The following is a 13,928-nucleotide window of genomic DNA, read 5'->3' as shown; positions in this document are numbered from 1 at the left end:
AACGGGGCACGAACCCGTATCCCCTGCATCGGCAGGCGGACTCTCAACCACTGCGCCACCAGGGAAGCCCCAGTATGTGTATTTTAAAGTCATTCCATTAAATTAAGCCTACTTCTCTGATTTTAAAGAAACTGGAATTATTTGAATCTGAAAAAGAGTAGTTTTAAAGACATACATAACCCTGAAGGAAAGGATATTTGCTTATAAAACAAAATGATATACCAAGTTTTTAACTTACAAATTTGATTAAGCAGAAAATTTCAGTATACATTACCTGAAGATGCAAAGTTATGGGATTTTAAATTTTCTACTTCCTTAAGTTCAAAATTCTTATATCAATTCAGCAAGGCAATGGGGACCAAGGTTCAGTGAACACGCCACACCCCTGACACTCCATTGAAACCCAATATTCCATTTTAAAAGAGAAAAAAAAAAAAATCAATGGGAAAATGGATTTTGACATATAAAATTCAGCTCTACAGTCAGTTCTTCTGGAACATATCTATTCCAATGTGAACAAATATCTGCATAAAAAGAATCTATGAGATGGAAAATGGTAAGTTAGCTGTTCTCCATCTCCACTGAAACCTAACACGAAAACAAGAAGAAAGGGATTTACAGTCAAAGTATGACAGACATGTACTTCTATTAAGAAAGGATAACCAAACTACAGTGAAATCTCAGTTAACCAGCTAAGCAGGTAGAATCCTTAATTAAGAAGAATTTCCCCCTAAAGAATAGTCATTGAAATTTAGTCAATCAAAAAGTATACTTCAAGTGAAGTTTTGGGTTAAGTATACTTAAGGACCAATTTATTTTTTTCCTTCAAATTCTATCGAAAGGCACTATTATACACAATGGAAAGAATAAATAATTGGGAGTTGGAAACTTTGAGCTATACACTCTTGATGATACTAACAAATATTTTTGGATCTTTCAAGTCACTCAACCCTTTCTAGGTCTCCGTTTTCTCAAACACAAAATGAGGGTTAGAGCTGTTAAGCTCTAGAACAACTTCAAACAAACAAACAAGCAAAAACATACAACCTTTTCTTAAAATAAAATATTAATTAAAAGTGTAGTAAGCTAAATAAAGGCCGAAAAGCTCTGGCTAGTAAGTTAAATAAAGGCCGAAAAGCTCTGGCTGAAGTAGGTATAGGGGACTGGAGCCCTGTCCATAACAAGCTGTCCATACCACAGTCTGAGTTTAACAGAACTCTAATGTATCCAAAACATACCATTTAAAAACCTCTAAACACTAAAAATAATTTTCAGAATTATGTCACAGGCGCTGCAAGATTAAAAAACAAATTTTTCACTCTTAAAAAAAAATTCAAAACGGGGATTTTTTTTCAACTAACCAGAAACTGGCAAAGATTCAGTGAACGTAAATAACTATTGCTAAGAAGTCCAATTAACTGGTATTTTATTATATCCAATTATGATTACACTAAATAAATTATGGAACTGTTGTAAGGAATTTATACATATATGTATATATATTATATATAAAGAAATAATGCTGTCTGACAAGAAAGGAATGGGCTAATAAACTTGGAGATATTAAACCCAGTTAATTTCATAGTTTATATAAAATTCCCTACTTCACAAAAATACTTTATTTTGAAATTCCGTATTATTCTTCTAAAAATAATCCTAATAAGACAAATCAATTTCACTACCATCAGGCACAAAATGAGCCAAGTGGGATACGAATCCCTAACTTTAGCCACAGAAGCTCCACACAAAGAAGTTATACACTGAACTTCCTCACAATAGTTTGTTTAAATAAAAGGTTCTAGGGAGTTTAAACCAAACACACATCTATATATAGATATAACTACAGTTAAAAAAAAAGTTTTAAGTAAGTCCAAAATAATAATTAAAACAAAATATACAAGTTTAAACATGTAACATAAAAAGCATTTACTAAGGTTTTTCATTAAACACAAAAATTACAAACATCTTAACGTCTGGACATGCATTAGAAATTTAAGCATGAATTTTATTTAAAAATTCCTAAGTTCATTTAAGAAACATTTAAAATGGCATATTTGAAAAGAAATTACATTTACCTCTAAGTATGAAAAAATCTATTATTTTTACATTGATTTAATGTATAAAATTTTGTAATTAAAATAGTCAACCCAACATGGTATAAAACTTCATTATTTCATGTATTTAACCATGGAAAGAAAATTTCCCTTTTATTACAAAATAAACTATCAATATGGTATTCTTAATATAGCTTCTAAAACTGGTCACTAATGTCTATAATATTCATTTGAAAATATTCTTACCTTTCTTCTGAGCTATACAACCGAGCAAGTCCAAAATCTGCAAGTTTTATCTGCCCTCTGGTGGAAGTAAGATAAAATGAACAAAAAATATTAGTCTACTCTGAATTGATCTTACACATTCATGTTCTATTCCTAGAACTAACCAAAAATTCAGTGATATAACTGAAAATTCGATTATACTGCAGTACCCAAGGTTCTACAGGAAAAGGCAAATAGATAAACTCATAACAATATAAGGCAAAAATTAGTACTTTTCTTTGGATAATTTCAGCTACTATTACACTAGTACTGTTGTTATGTTATTATGATATATATATAGTATATTTATTATATATATTATATATATTTATTATAGTATAGTGTATTACTATATACTGTTATATATAGTAATAACAGTACTAATATAACAGTTTCTCAGTACTATTCAGTTCCTATTTAGAAAAGTACACTTCAATGAAAATAAAACAAAATGAGGTAATTCATACTACTTTAGTAATAAGACAAATTATTTGTTCAATTCCAGCCAATAATGCGCAAGAAATGAATCACATCATTTTAAATTTACGTTTAATTTTCCAGTTCTTAGAGTGGCATGGTGCTCTATAGAACACTTTCTACTAACTAAAATCAGGACCAGGCATGCCTCACTTAAACCAACAAATAGTACCAATTACAAGAGAATTATCAGAGTTCAGGTTATGCTGTCAGTGAAATATTTAACATAAGCTTTGAATATGTATGTATGTATGTATGTATGTATGTACATGCGTATACACTTCAAAAAAAGTTCACTTTAAAACTGTGATGACTGTTTTTTAAAAAAATTCCAAATTAAAAAAGATGCTAAAACCTATTCTTAACCTAAAACTGAAATCACATGATTAATTATTAGAAGAACCATTCACATTATTTGGAAGAATATCAAATGAGAGGGTCAACTAAGTATTTTGGTTGGGTGGGGTGCCTATAATCTTTATTACTTCCCTTCCCCCCGCCCCCCCCATGTAGGTATGACAGCTGTTATTGAGCAACAACAACAAAAGAAAAGCAGTGGTTAAGTAGTTTGCCCAAGGTCACTTAAACTACTATATGGTTTATGTATACTAGTATATTGATTCAAACTATTATGTGGATTCAAACTCAGGTCTTTATGACTCAAAAACCTCTATTTATATAAGGTCAAAGGGACTGTAAAATTCTTTAGAGGTTTGATCCAATTAATCCTATTAAATTGCTTGGACTGAGGGGATGGATGGAACTTCAACAAGTCAACTAAGTATTATTTTACATACATTACAAACTATTATTGAAAGTTAATTAACTAAAGTATATTTAACACAACTTCAGACGTAGCCCAAGCTGTAATACTGATTTTGTTAAAATAGTCTGAGCAATAAAAACCTAAATTTTAAATCTTTTTAACAGAATCAAGGTATATATTATATAACTCATTTTAAACATATATATCAAACTCATATCATACCTATTATTTAGAAGAATATTTGAACACTTAATATCTCGATGCAAAAAGTTCTTCTTATGACAATAATCCAGACCTTCCATGAGCTGTCTCATGAATGACTTTATGTGATTTTCATTAAAATGAACCAAGCCTGATTCCAGTAGTCCCATCAGATCATGGTCCATATATTCAAACACCAGATAAAATGCACCTAAGAACAACAATTAATACATTAAAGATTTTTTTCTTACAACTTTTCTATAGGCTCAGAATTTTTTAAAAATAAAATGCTGGGGAGAAAACTAATCCTTGAAAAGAACTGCTACTTCTGTCATTTAATAATGTTCATCCTTTTCTCTCTGAATTTAATATCAATACCATCCCAAGGAAATATCTAGCCAGTTTTCTTCTCCCAAAGAAAACTGCTATGATATAAAATCAACACTGCTAATTTCCACACTGCATAGTTTCTGGGTATGATTGATGTAAAATAAATTCTTAGCTGTTTTACATATTGAACAAATTGTCTCTCAGCAGAAGCTGAATAAAATCAGTATAGTTCATCAAAGAAAATTTAAAGATGTTATAAGAATTACTTTTTTTTTTTTTTTTTTTTTGCGGTACACAGGCCTCTCACTGCTGTGGCCTCTCCCGTTGCGGAGCACAGGCTCCGGATGCGCAGGCTCAGCGGCCATGGCTCACGGGCCCAGCCGCTCCGCAGCATATGGGATCTTCCCAGACCAGGGCACGAACCCGTGTCCCCTGCATCAGCAGGCGGACTCTCAACCACTGCGCCACCAGGGAAGCCCTAAGAATTACTTTTAATAAAAAAAAAAAAGTCTGGGCCCAGTCGGGCTTTAGATGACTTCTATTAAGTTTTCAATAAACGTATAATTTAGTTCTTTTATACAGCTCCAGAACATTTGAAAGCATACAAATTACAACTTTGTTTTATAATACCAGCTTATTAATCCTGCTACTAAAACCTAAAACAGCACATAGCACATACACAACATACATACGATAGATTCAAAATTCCTAAATGAAACCTGCACAAATTGAATCTAAAGCTATATCTACAAATATCTCAATCAGGCAGTTTAATTTATCAATTCAAGAATGGAAAAGCTAATAAAATTCAATACATCTATCTTTCAAAGTAAAAAAGTTATCAATATGCCAAAAAAAGGCATCTGAAGAAAGTTCATGATCATTTCGTGATTAAAAACAGAGCAAAGGGAATTCCCGGACGGTCCAGTGGTTAGGACACAGCGCTTTCACGGCGGGGCCCAGGTTTGATCCCTGGTCCAGGGATCCTGCAAGCTGTGTGGCACGGCCACAAAAAAAAAAAAAAACAGAACAGAGGAAAGATTTCACAGTAAACAGAAAGATTCTTTCCTAAAAGTTTATAATGGTACCTCTCTGAAACCAACAACTATTGTCATATTTAATAGTAAAATGTCAGATGCTGTACACAAGACAAGAATGTTCATTATTACTAACTATCCTAGAAGTTAGTAAGTAAAATTAAAAACAAAGTATAAAAACTGAAAGTGACAAAAACATGATTATTGGTAGATAAGATGACGATTCTAAAAGATCCAAAAGAATTAAAAAAAAGTAGCTGCGTTAGAAAAACAAATCATACACAAAAAAAGACTTTCTATATGCCAGCAACAATTAGAAATTAAAATTAGAAACAATTAGAAAGTAAAATTTAAATGACTCTGCAATAGAAAAAAAATACTACAAACAACTAGGAATAAACTTTAACAATTACACAAATTTATTAAGGATTCACCAAATTGTAAAATTCTGTATTTTAATGCAATTTCAGTAAAAGGACCAATGATTTGTTATTTCTTTTGCTGAAAGAACACTTGAGAAACTAATTCTAAAGTTCACCTTGAAGAAAACAAAACCAGAGTATCAACCAAAACGTTTCTGAAAATAAACATTTGCCCTACCAGAAATTAATATGACCTACTGTACTATTGGGACAGACAGAAAAATGCATATAATATATATCAGAAAAAAAAATCCCAAATATGTATCTACTAACTATGAAAACAGCCATTTTAAATCAGTGAAGGAAAAAAAGAGGCAGAATAGTACTGGGACAAATGTGTAACCCCAAAGGCAGATTGGGAATTATACCAAAAACAAACCTATTAAAAAACTGACAAATTTCACTAAATAAAAATTTAGAAACACATATGTAAGAAATAAATATGAAATAGAGGTAAAAGGCAAATAAATGACAAGCTGAAGAAACCTATTTGCAACATAACAGATTAATTTTCTTAATATAAAACACAGTCTTGGGGCTTCCCTGCTGGCGCAGTGGTTGAGAGTCCGCCTGCCGATGCAGGGGATGAGGGTTCGTGCCCCAGTCCGGGAGGATCCCACATGTCGTGGAGCGGCTGGGCCCGTGGCCCATGGCCGCTGAGCCTGTGCATCCAGAGCCTGTGCTCCGCAATGGGAGAGGCCACAACAGTGAGAGGCCCGCGTACCGCAAAAACAAACAAACAAAAAACGAAGTCTTACAAATCAGTACCAAAAAAGGACCAGTACTACAAGAGAAAATGAAAAACGAAATTAACTGTCAATACACAAAAAATGCCTATATACTTAATCTCACTATTAATCAAAATATACAAATCAAACAATATACCACTTTTAACTAAAGGGAAAATATTTCAAAAGAAAAACTACACGGTATTAACAAAGGTGCAAGATACACAGACACTAATATATAGTGCCAGTAGTAAACTGGTATATTTACAAAATATAATTTGGCAACATGCACCCAAAGCTTTAACAATCATGTACCCTTTTACATAGCAAGGGCTTTTATAGATATTTAGCACAAGGAGATAAAAGATAGGAAAGATTTATCTATAGGCATGTTCACTAAAACCAATATAATAATAAAATACCTAAAAACATTAAGCAAAAAAAACAAACCAAATAAACAAACAAATGGGTTATTATGGTTCACCTATATCATACCATGCACTTTGAAAAACACCGTAGAAGTACAATATTGATATGGAAATATATTGATGATATTGAGTTCAAAGTAGATTAACAAAGATTGTGTATTTGATCCATCTATCTCACTATCTTTGATGTTATTAAGTAACACAGTTACACACAGAGTATCCAGAGTAGCACAGCCCAATACAACTGCTACTAGCTACGTGTGGCAACTGAACACTTGAAATGTGGCTAGTCCAAATATGCCTGAAGTGTAAAATGTACATGGGATTTCAAAAACTTACTACAACAACTAAAAAAAATAAAATATCTTGATAATTTGTTATATTGGTTACATACTGGAATAATCTATTGATATATTGGGTTAAATAAAAATATTATTAAAATGAACAGAGCTTTCAAAAATGAGACTAACCGATTATTTTAAATTAAAATATAATGTCTTGCATTCTGTTTCTATTAGACAGTACTGAATTAGAGTAAGAATTGAAACAGAAGAGCTAAAACTATCTCTGTATGCAGATGACCTGAATGTTTGTTCTCTGAAAGGACATATATATTCAAATTAAAAAACTGTTAAAAACAGTGACACAATTTAGAAAAACAGCAGAAATAAAACATAAGTAGTCACTGGGCTTCCCTGGTGGCGCAGTGGTTAAGAACCCGCCTGCCAATGCAGGGGACACGGGTTCGAGCCCTGGTCCGGGAAGATCCCACATGCCATGGAGCAACTAAGTCTGTGCACCACAACTACTGAGCCTGCGCTCTAGAGCCTGCAAGCCACAACTACTGAAGCCCCCGTGCCTAGAGCCTGTGCTCCACAACAAGAGAAGCCGCTGCAATGAGAAACCTGCACACCTCAACGAAGAGTAGCACCTGCTCTCTGCAACTAAAGAGCCCGCGCGCAGCAATGAAGACCCAACACAGCCAAAAATAAAATAAATAATAAAATAAAAATTTTAAAAAACATCTAAAAAAAAACCATACAGTAGTCATTAACATAGCTACCAGTTAAAAGAAAAAAATGGAGGTCCCATTTATAATAAATAAATTTTTTTTAATTTAAGAAATGTGCAAAATACTTCAGAGATAAATTACAAAACACTTTTAAAAGGCAAAAAACTATAAATGAAAAAAATGGATACATTCTTAGGAAGGCTCAACATGATAAAGATTTTCCCTAAGTAATTTATAAATTAAACAAAGCTCTATTTTTAAAAATACCTTGTTTTCTTCCTACAATTAGATAAGCTGACGTTATATCCACACAGGAAAATAACTAAGTAAGAATAGCAATGAAAATATCTGAAAGAGAAAGGTGGGGTGGGCACTAGGTTCTACCAGCCTAGACAATTTAAGACAGAATAGTGAATTCCTGTAATTAAAAAGTGTGATACTGCGAAAGGAACATGAAATAAAACAGAATTACACCCAAGTATATATGGAACTTTAGTAAATGATAAAGATGGCATCATATCAACTCAGTGGGAGAAAAGATCAACTTATTATAAATCAGCAATATTGGGACAACGTGAATAGCCAGATAGAAATAGTTAAAACTGGTCTGTTCCTCACAACATATATACCAGCATAAAAAGCAAATGAACCAGTTCTAAATATAAAAAATAAAACCATGAAAGCATTTTTTTTAAACATGAATTCCTTAATAACCTCAGAATGGGGAAAACTTTCCTAACTAGGAATCAAACCAAGATGCAACAGGGGAAAAGGGGGAAAAGACTGATAATGTGACTATGTAAAAACAAAAATCTACTGAGTGGCTGAAAACACTGTAAGCAAATTTAGAAAAATATAGCAAACTGGCAAAAAACCATTAGCAACTTATTCCAGATAAATTACTTATACCCACTAAAAAAGCCTCTCTGAATTGAAAAGAAAAAGATTAATAACTGCACAGAAAAGTGTGCAAAAGACAGAGAGATAACCCAGACCACACACCACACACCACACACACACACACACACACACACACACACACACACACACGCAGTAGCCAACTGCTCTTAAACCAATGGAAAGTCGCTTAGCCTTGCTCATAATAAAAATATATTTCTCAAGCTAAAACTTCACCACAATAACAAATTAACAACAACTCAAATGTATGACACCAGACTCTAATGGCAAAGCTGTAAGGAACACTCTCATACACTGCTAGGAATTTGGCAATATCTAGCTAGCTTAATCATATTTAGCATTTCCATTTCTCTTTGACCTAACCAGCCCAATTCTAGGGGCCTGTCCCAACAATTCACTGACAAAAATACAAGATGGTGTAGGCAGAGAGCTATTCAAAGCAGCATTATTTCTAATAGCAAAAGACTGGAAACAATGCAAGCATCTATCAGTGGGAGACTAAAGGAATAAACTATGATACATCCACACAGCAGAGTACTGTGTAGCCATATCTATCTACTGATACGGAGTAATTTTCAGTATATATAATTAAATGAAAAGAACCAGGAACAGTAGAGCAGTTATTAATATGACATCTTTTATATAAAAGGGGGAGGGTGAATATGTAGCAAAGAAAAACTGTAAGGATGAACTAAACACTTAAAAAAAAAAAGGTTGTCCCTAGGTAAGGGAGACAACTGGAAAAAGGAATGAAAATGAGACTACTCTGAATGTGCCCTGCTTTACAGTTTTGAGTTTGGAACCATGTAAATGTTTCACATGATTAACTACACATCATCACACTGAAAAGGTTAGAAAAACAGTACCTGAAAAATTAGAAACAGATGAACCTACATGTGTATCAAACCATCTATATTAACATTAACTGATTATGGTATTCTGACTATATTATCCCTAGTGGGGCATATGCTAAGGACAAAAAGAACCAGTAAGAAATCTTAAACTGCATTCAGTAGTCTTCTTAGTAATTAACATTAACATTGTTATCTTGAAATTATTATATGTATATTGTAGGACAATGCTAATTTCTTAGGAACCAAGGTTTTTAGTATTAAAAAAAACACAAGTATAGGATCAAAAATTTATAAATCCTGCACTTTTAATTTTAAATTAAAATCATTTACAGTAGCCAGCCTCTAAGGTGACCCCAGTAATTTTCATCTGCTGGTATCCATGCCGTCCATTCAAGGATGGCCTGTGTGACCAACAGAATATTGAAGACGTGGTAATGTCACTGACCACCAAGGCTAGGTCATAAAGATATTGCAGCTTGCATCTTATTTTCCTGGATCATTTACCGCGAGAGAAGCCAGCCACCAAGCTGTCAGAATAGTCAAGCAACACTTTTGAAAGGCCCGTGCTAAGAAGAACTGAGACCTCCCCTCAACAGTGAAACGACAGCTTGCTAGCGATGTGAGGGAGCCACCCTGGAGTAGATTCTCCCAACCCTAGTTACACCTTCTAGTGACTACAGCTCCAGTCAACATCTCACTGCAATCTCATGAGAGAATCCAAGCCAAAACCGCCCAGCCAAGATGCTCCCAAATTCCTGCCCAGAGAAACTGTAAGAGATAATAGCTTCCAGCATCACCTCTGAAGTACAATTGCCAAAGAAATGAACTTATATCTAAATAATCATCTAGATCTAACTTCCATTTATAGGAAATATCAGGGTTAGAAGAACAAGCTACCTGCCACCAAAAGGAAGCATCTGTCAAATCCAAATTGTGGTCTATTCTTCAATAAATAAAGGAGTAAACATTTTAAAAGGCAAGAGTGGATACTGTAGATTACAACAGACTTAAGATAATAATTAACCACATACAATGTGCAGATTTCTTGTTTGCATCCTGATTCAAAGAAAGCCAACTATTAAAAATATTTTTGAGACAACTACATAAATTTAAATACGGACAGTTAGATAATATTATAAAATTGCCAATTTTGTTAGGTAGGCCTCCTTCTTGTCTTTTTTAACATAATAGCAACTTCATTATAGATTATAGGCAGATAATCAAGAATTTATGTTTACAATATAATGCATGGGATTCACTCAAAAATAACCCAGCAAAATAAAAACAAGTCGAGGGAGAGAAATAAACAAGATTAGCAAAATGTGATAACTGCTGAATGTGAGGGATGGGGACAATGGGATTCATCATACCATCTTCTACCATCTTCTTTTAAGTATGTTTGAACATTTCAGTAATACTGAATTTTTTAAATGTCTGAAACAAAACTAAATAAATGAAAATTTTAGAAGGCATTCAAATTATGCTGAAATAAGGGATACATTTATTATTCTCATATTTTTAATTTGGTTTTTATTTCTATCGAGGTTGTATATTTACGTAGTTTTAAGCAATGTTTTCAAACTGTGGGTCATGAAATCAGTTTAGTAGGTCATGACCTGCATTTCAAAAAGTTTTTTCTATTGCTTGATATTTTTTCCTACATTGTATTTAAACATTAATAAAATCATATGTAATAATATTTTTTATATAGCATGCCAAGTAAAATTTCACTTTGGTAAGAATTTATATACATACATATGCTTAGAAAAATGTCCAATATCAAAATTCTAAGAGCAGTTTATCTCTGTGTGAGCAGATGGGTGATTTTTACTTTCTTCTTATGCTGCCATTTTCTGACTTTTCTACAAGGAGCACAAATAATATTTTTTAAATATATTAACAACTGTGCCTAATATACCAATTTATAAGGAAAAAACAAATAACCCAAATGAAAGAAATGGCAATATCACAAATAAAGATGCACAAAGGAAATCAAAATTGTAAACATATGTAAGATGCTTCAGACCTCACTAGTAATCAGGAAAGTACTAATCAAAGAAACAATGAGAAACCATTTTCACCTATCAGATTGGCAATATCCAGTGATGTCCAAATGAAAGGAAACTCATACACTGCTACAATTCTTCGGCAAAGTATGCTGACAAAAGAAAATATCCCTTGACTTGAATATCTCACTTTTGGAAGTAACCTAAGGAAATATCAGCACCAGTATGCAAGTATACATGTATAAGCACATTTCTAGCAGTATTGTTTGTAATGGAAAAAAGATGGGGAAAATTGAGTGCCCATCAAGGGAGAATGGTTGAAGAAGCCCAGTATATCCATACCATGTCATATTATGCAGCTAGATAAAAGAAAGTTTTATCACCTAGAGATGTGTTGTATTCCTTAATAAGGAAAGTAAAATACAGAATTAAAAAAAAAAAACACCACAATTAGCACAGAGGACTTATGGTTTCTCGGCCAAGAGTAAGGAGTTTGGAAGTCGCCACACCCATCCTCACAATGAGAAAACAGCAAAACAAACTAAAAATCAACAGTTCTTCTTAGATCCATCAGAGACTGAGGTCACAGAGCAAAGCGCTGCTCCCAAAATTGGTGAGAGAGACAGGCAGATACAGAGAATCACCAGTTCACCAGAGCAGAGGCCCAGAAGCAGAAGCCTCCACAAGAACCATTACCTTGGTAGGAAAGCCTAAACTGTAATTGACAAATTGCTAGAGGCTCAGTGTGAACAAGTTTAAGAGTTAAAAACTCCAGGAGTTCCAGTCTTAGGGAAGCCCCCACCACCACCTTCTGTGAGTTTTATCACCATGAACCCTACCAGCTTATCACACTGAAGATCGGAGATAAATCAAGTTGTTCTTCCAGCAAGGGGAGAGGAAAAACAGTCAGGATGAAATACACCCAAAGCATTCTGTTCTTTAACAAGGTCTGCCCTCAAGAGAAACTATTTTACCAGAGCCTAACCAACTGGGGTTCAATAAGAGCCTTATCAGCCTGGCAAAGAGGAAATATCCAACTCCAGAACACTCTAGCCTTTGACTTAGGGGAAAGAAATACTGAACTCCAGCACCTTTTAGCATTCCTGTCTCACTTCAGAGGGAAAAGAAACAAGAAAACTGATAAACATGTCTGAAGGATATAGGCTCACTAAAAAACTGAGACCAAATCACAGGACTGCAGAACACTTCCCCTGCCCCCATAACTTACAATCATATATAATAACAAGGTACAACATCTGAAAGAACTGCATATCTCAGACCTTATTTAAGAAGTCTCCAGAGAAACCAAAAGACAACAGGGGAGGAAACCTTAGCCTCTGACACAGCTTCAGCAAACAATAAACACAACCTAACTGCTAGCCAGATAAACATAAAACCTTACACTAAAGGCCGATTTATCTCAGTTTATTTTTATCCAATACCTCTTATCTGCCTTTCAATGAAAAATTACAAGTAGGCATGCTAAAACATAGTCTGAAGAGAAAAAGCAAGCATCAGGGAGATTCAGATATAGAAGAGAAATTGGAATTATCAAACCAGGAATTTTTAAGTAACTATGATTAATGTTCTAAGGGCTCTAATGGAAAAAATAGACAATATGCAAGAACAGATGGGTATTGTAAGCAGAAAAATGGAAATTCTAAGAAACAACCAAAAGGAAATGACAGAAATCAAAAACACTGTAACAGAAATAAAGAATGCCTTTGATGGGCTCATCAATGCACCAGACATACACGAGCAAAGAATCAGTGAGCTTGAAGATATGTCAAAAGGAACTTCCAAAAGCTGAAATGCAAAGGAAAATAAAGAGAAAAAAAGAATATACAAAATGTAGGACAATTACAACATACATGTAAATGGGAATACTAGAATCAAAGGGGGAAGGGAGGAAGGAAGAAAGGAAGGAAGGGAAGGAGGGAGGGAGAGAGGGAGGGAGGGAGAACAGAAAAAATACTAAAAGTACTAATGATTGAAATTCCCCCAAATGATAAATATCAAACCACAGATCCAGGAAACTTAAAGAATATAAAGGAGGATAAATATTAAAACATCTACACCTAGGTATATCACATTCAAACTACTGAGAATCAAAGACAAAAAGAAAATCTTGATAGAAGCCAGAAGGAAAAAAAACAGCTTACCTTTACAATAGCAAAGATAAGATGTATACTGGATGTCTCCTCGGAAACCATACAAGCAAGAAGAGAGTGAAATGAAATATTTAAAGTGTTGAAAGAAAAAACCTACCAACTTAAATGAAGGTAAAATAAAATCTTTATTTTTCTTATTGATTGACCAAACAGTTAACAGTCTGTTCAAAATAATAATAGCAAAAATGCATTCGCTGAGTATAGCTTGTGGATAAGTAAAATGAAAACCAATGTTATAAGGGATGGGATGGAGGAAATGG

At 33.6% G+C, this 13,928-nt stretch overlaps 1 protein-coding gene across 1 annotated transcript in view; it reads right to left on the bottom strand.

The window, feature by feature from the left end:
• Nucleotides 1-13,928, bottom strand: part of CDK13 (cyclin dependent kinase 13) — a 114,750-nt gene that overhangs the window by 38,503 nt on the left and 62,319 nt on the right. Inside the window, exons 7-8 of the mRNA XM_007462849.1 lie at nt 3,784-3,973; nt 2,301-2,357 (exon numbers count right to left, since the gene is read on the bottom strand). Of these exons, the coding sequence (XP_007462911.1) occupies nt 2,301-2,357; nt 3,784-3,973 (247 nt within the window). The remainder of the gene's footprint in view (nt 1-2,300; nt 2,358-3,783; nt 3,974-13,928) is intronic.

Source organism: Lipotes vexillifer, unplaced genomic scaffold (assembly GCF_000442215.2).
Source record: "Lipotes vexillifer unplaced genomic scaffold, Lipotes_vexillifer_v1.1 scaffold548, whole genome shotgun sequence".
Lineage (NCBI taxonomy): Eukaryota > Metazoa > Chordata > Mammalia > Artiodactyla > Lipotidae > Lipotes > Lipotes vexillifer.
The sequence above is the reverse complement of the archived record's forward strand: the minus strand, read 5'-3'. Positions and strand labels throughout refer to the sequence as shown.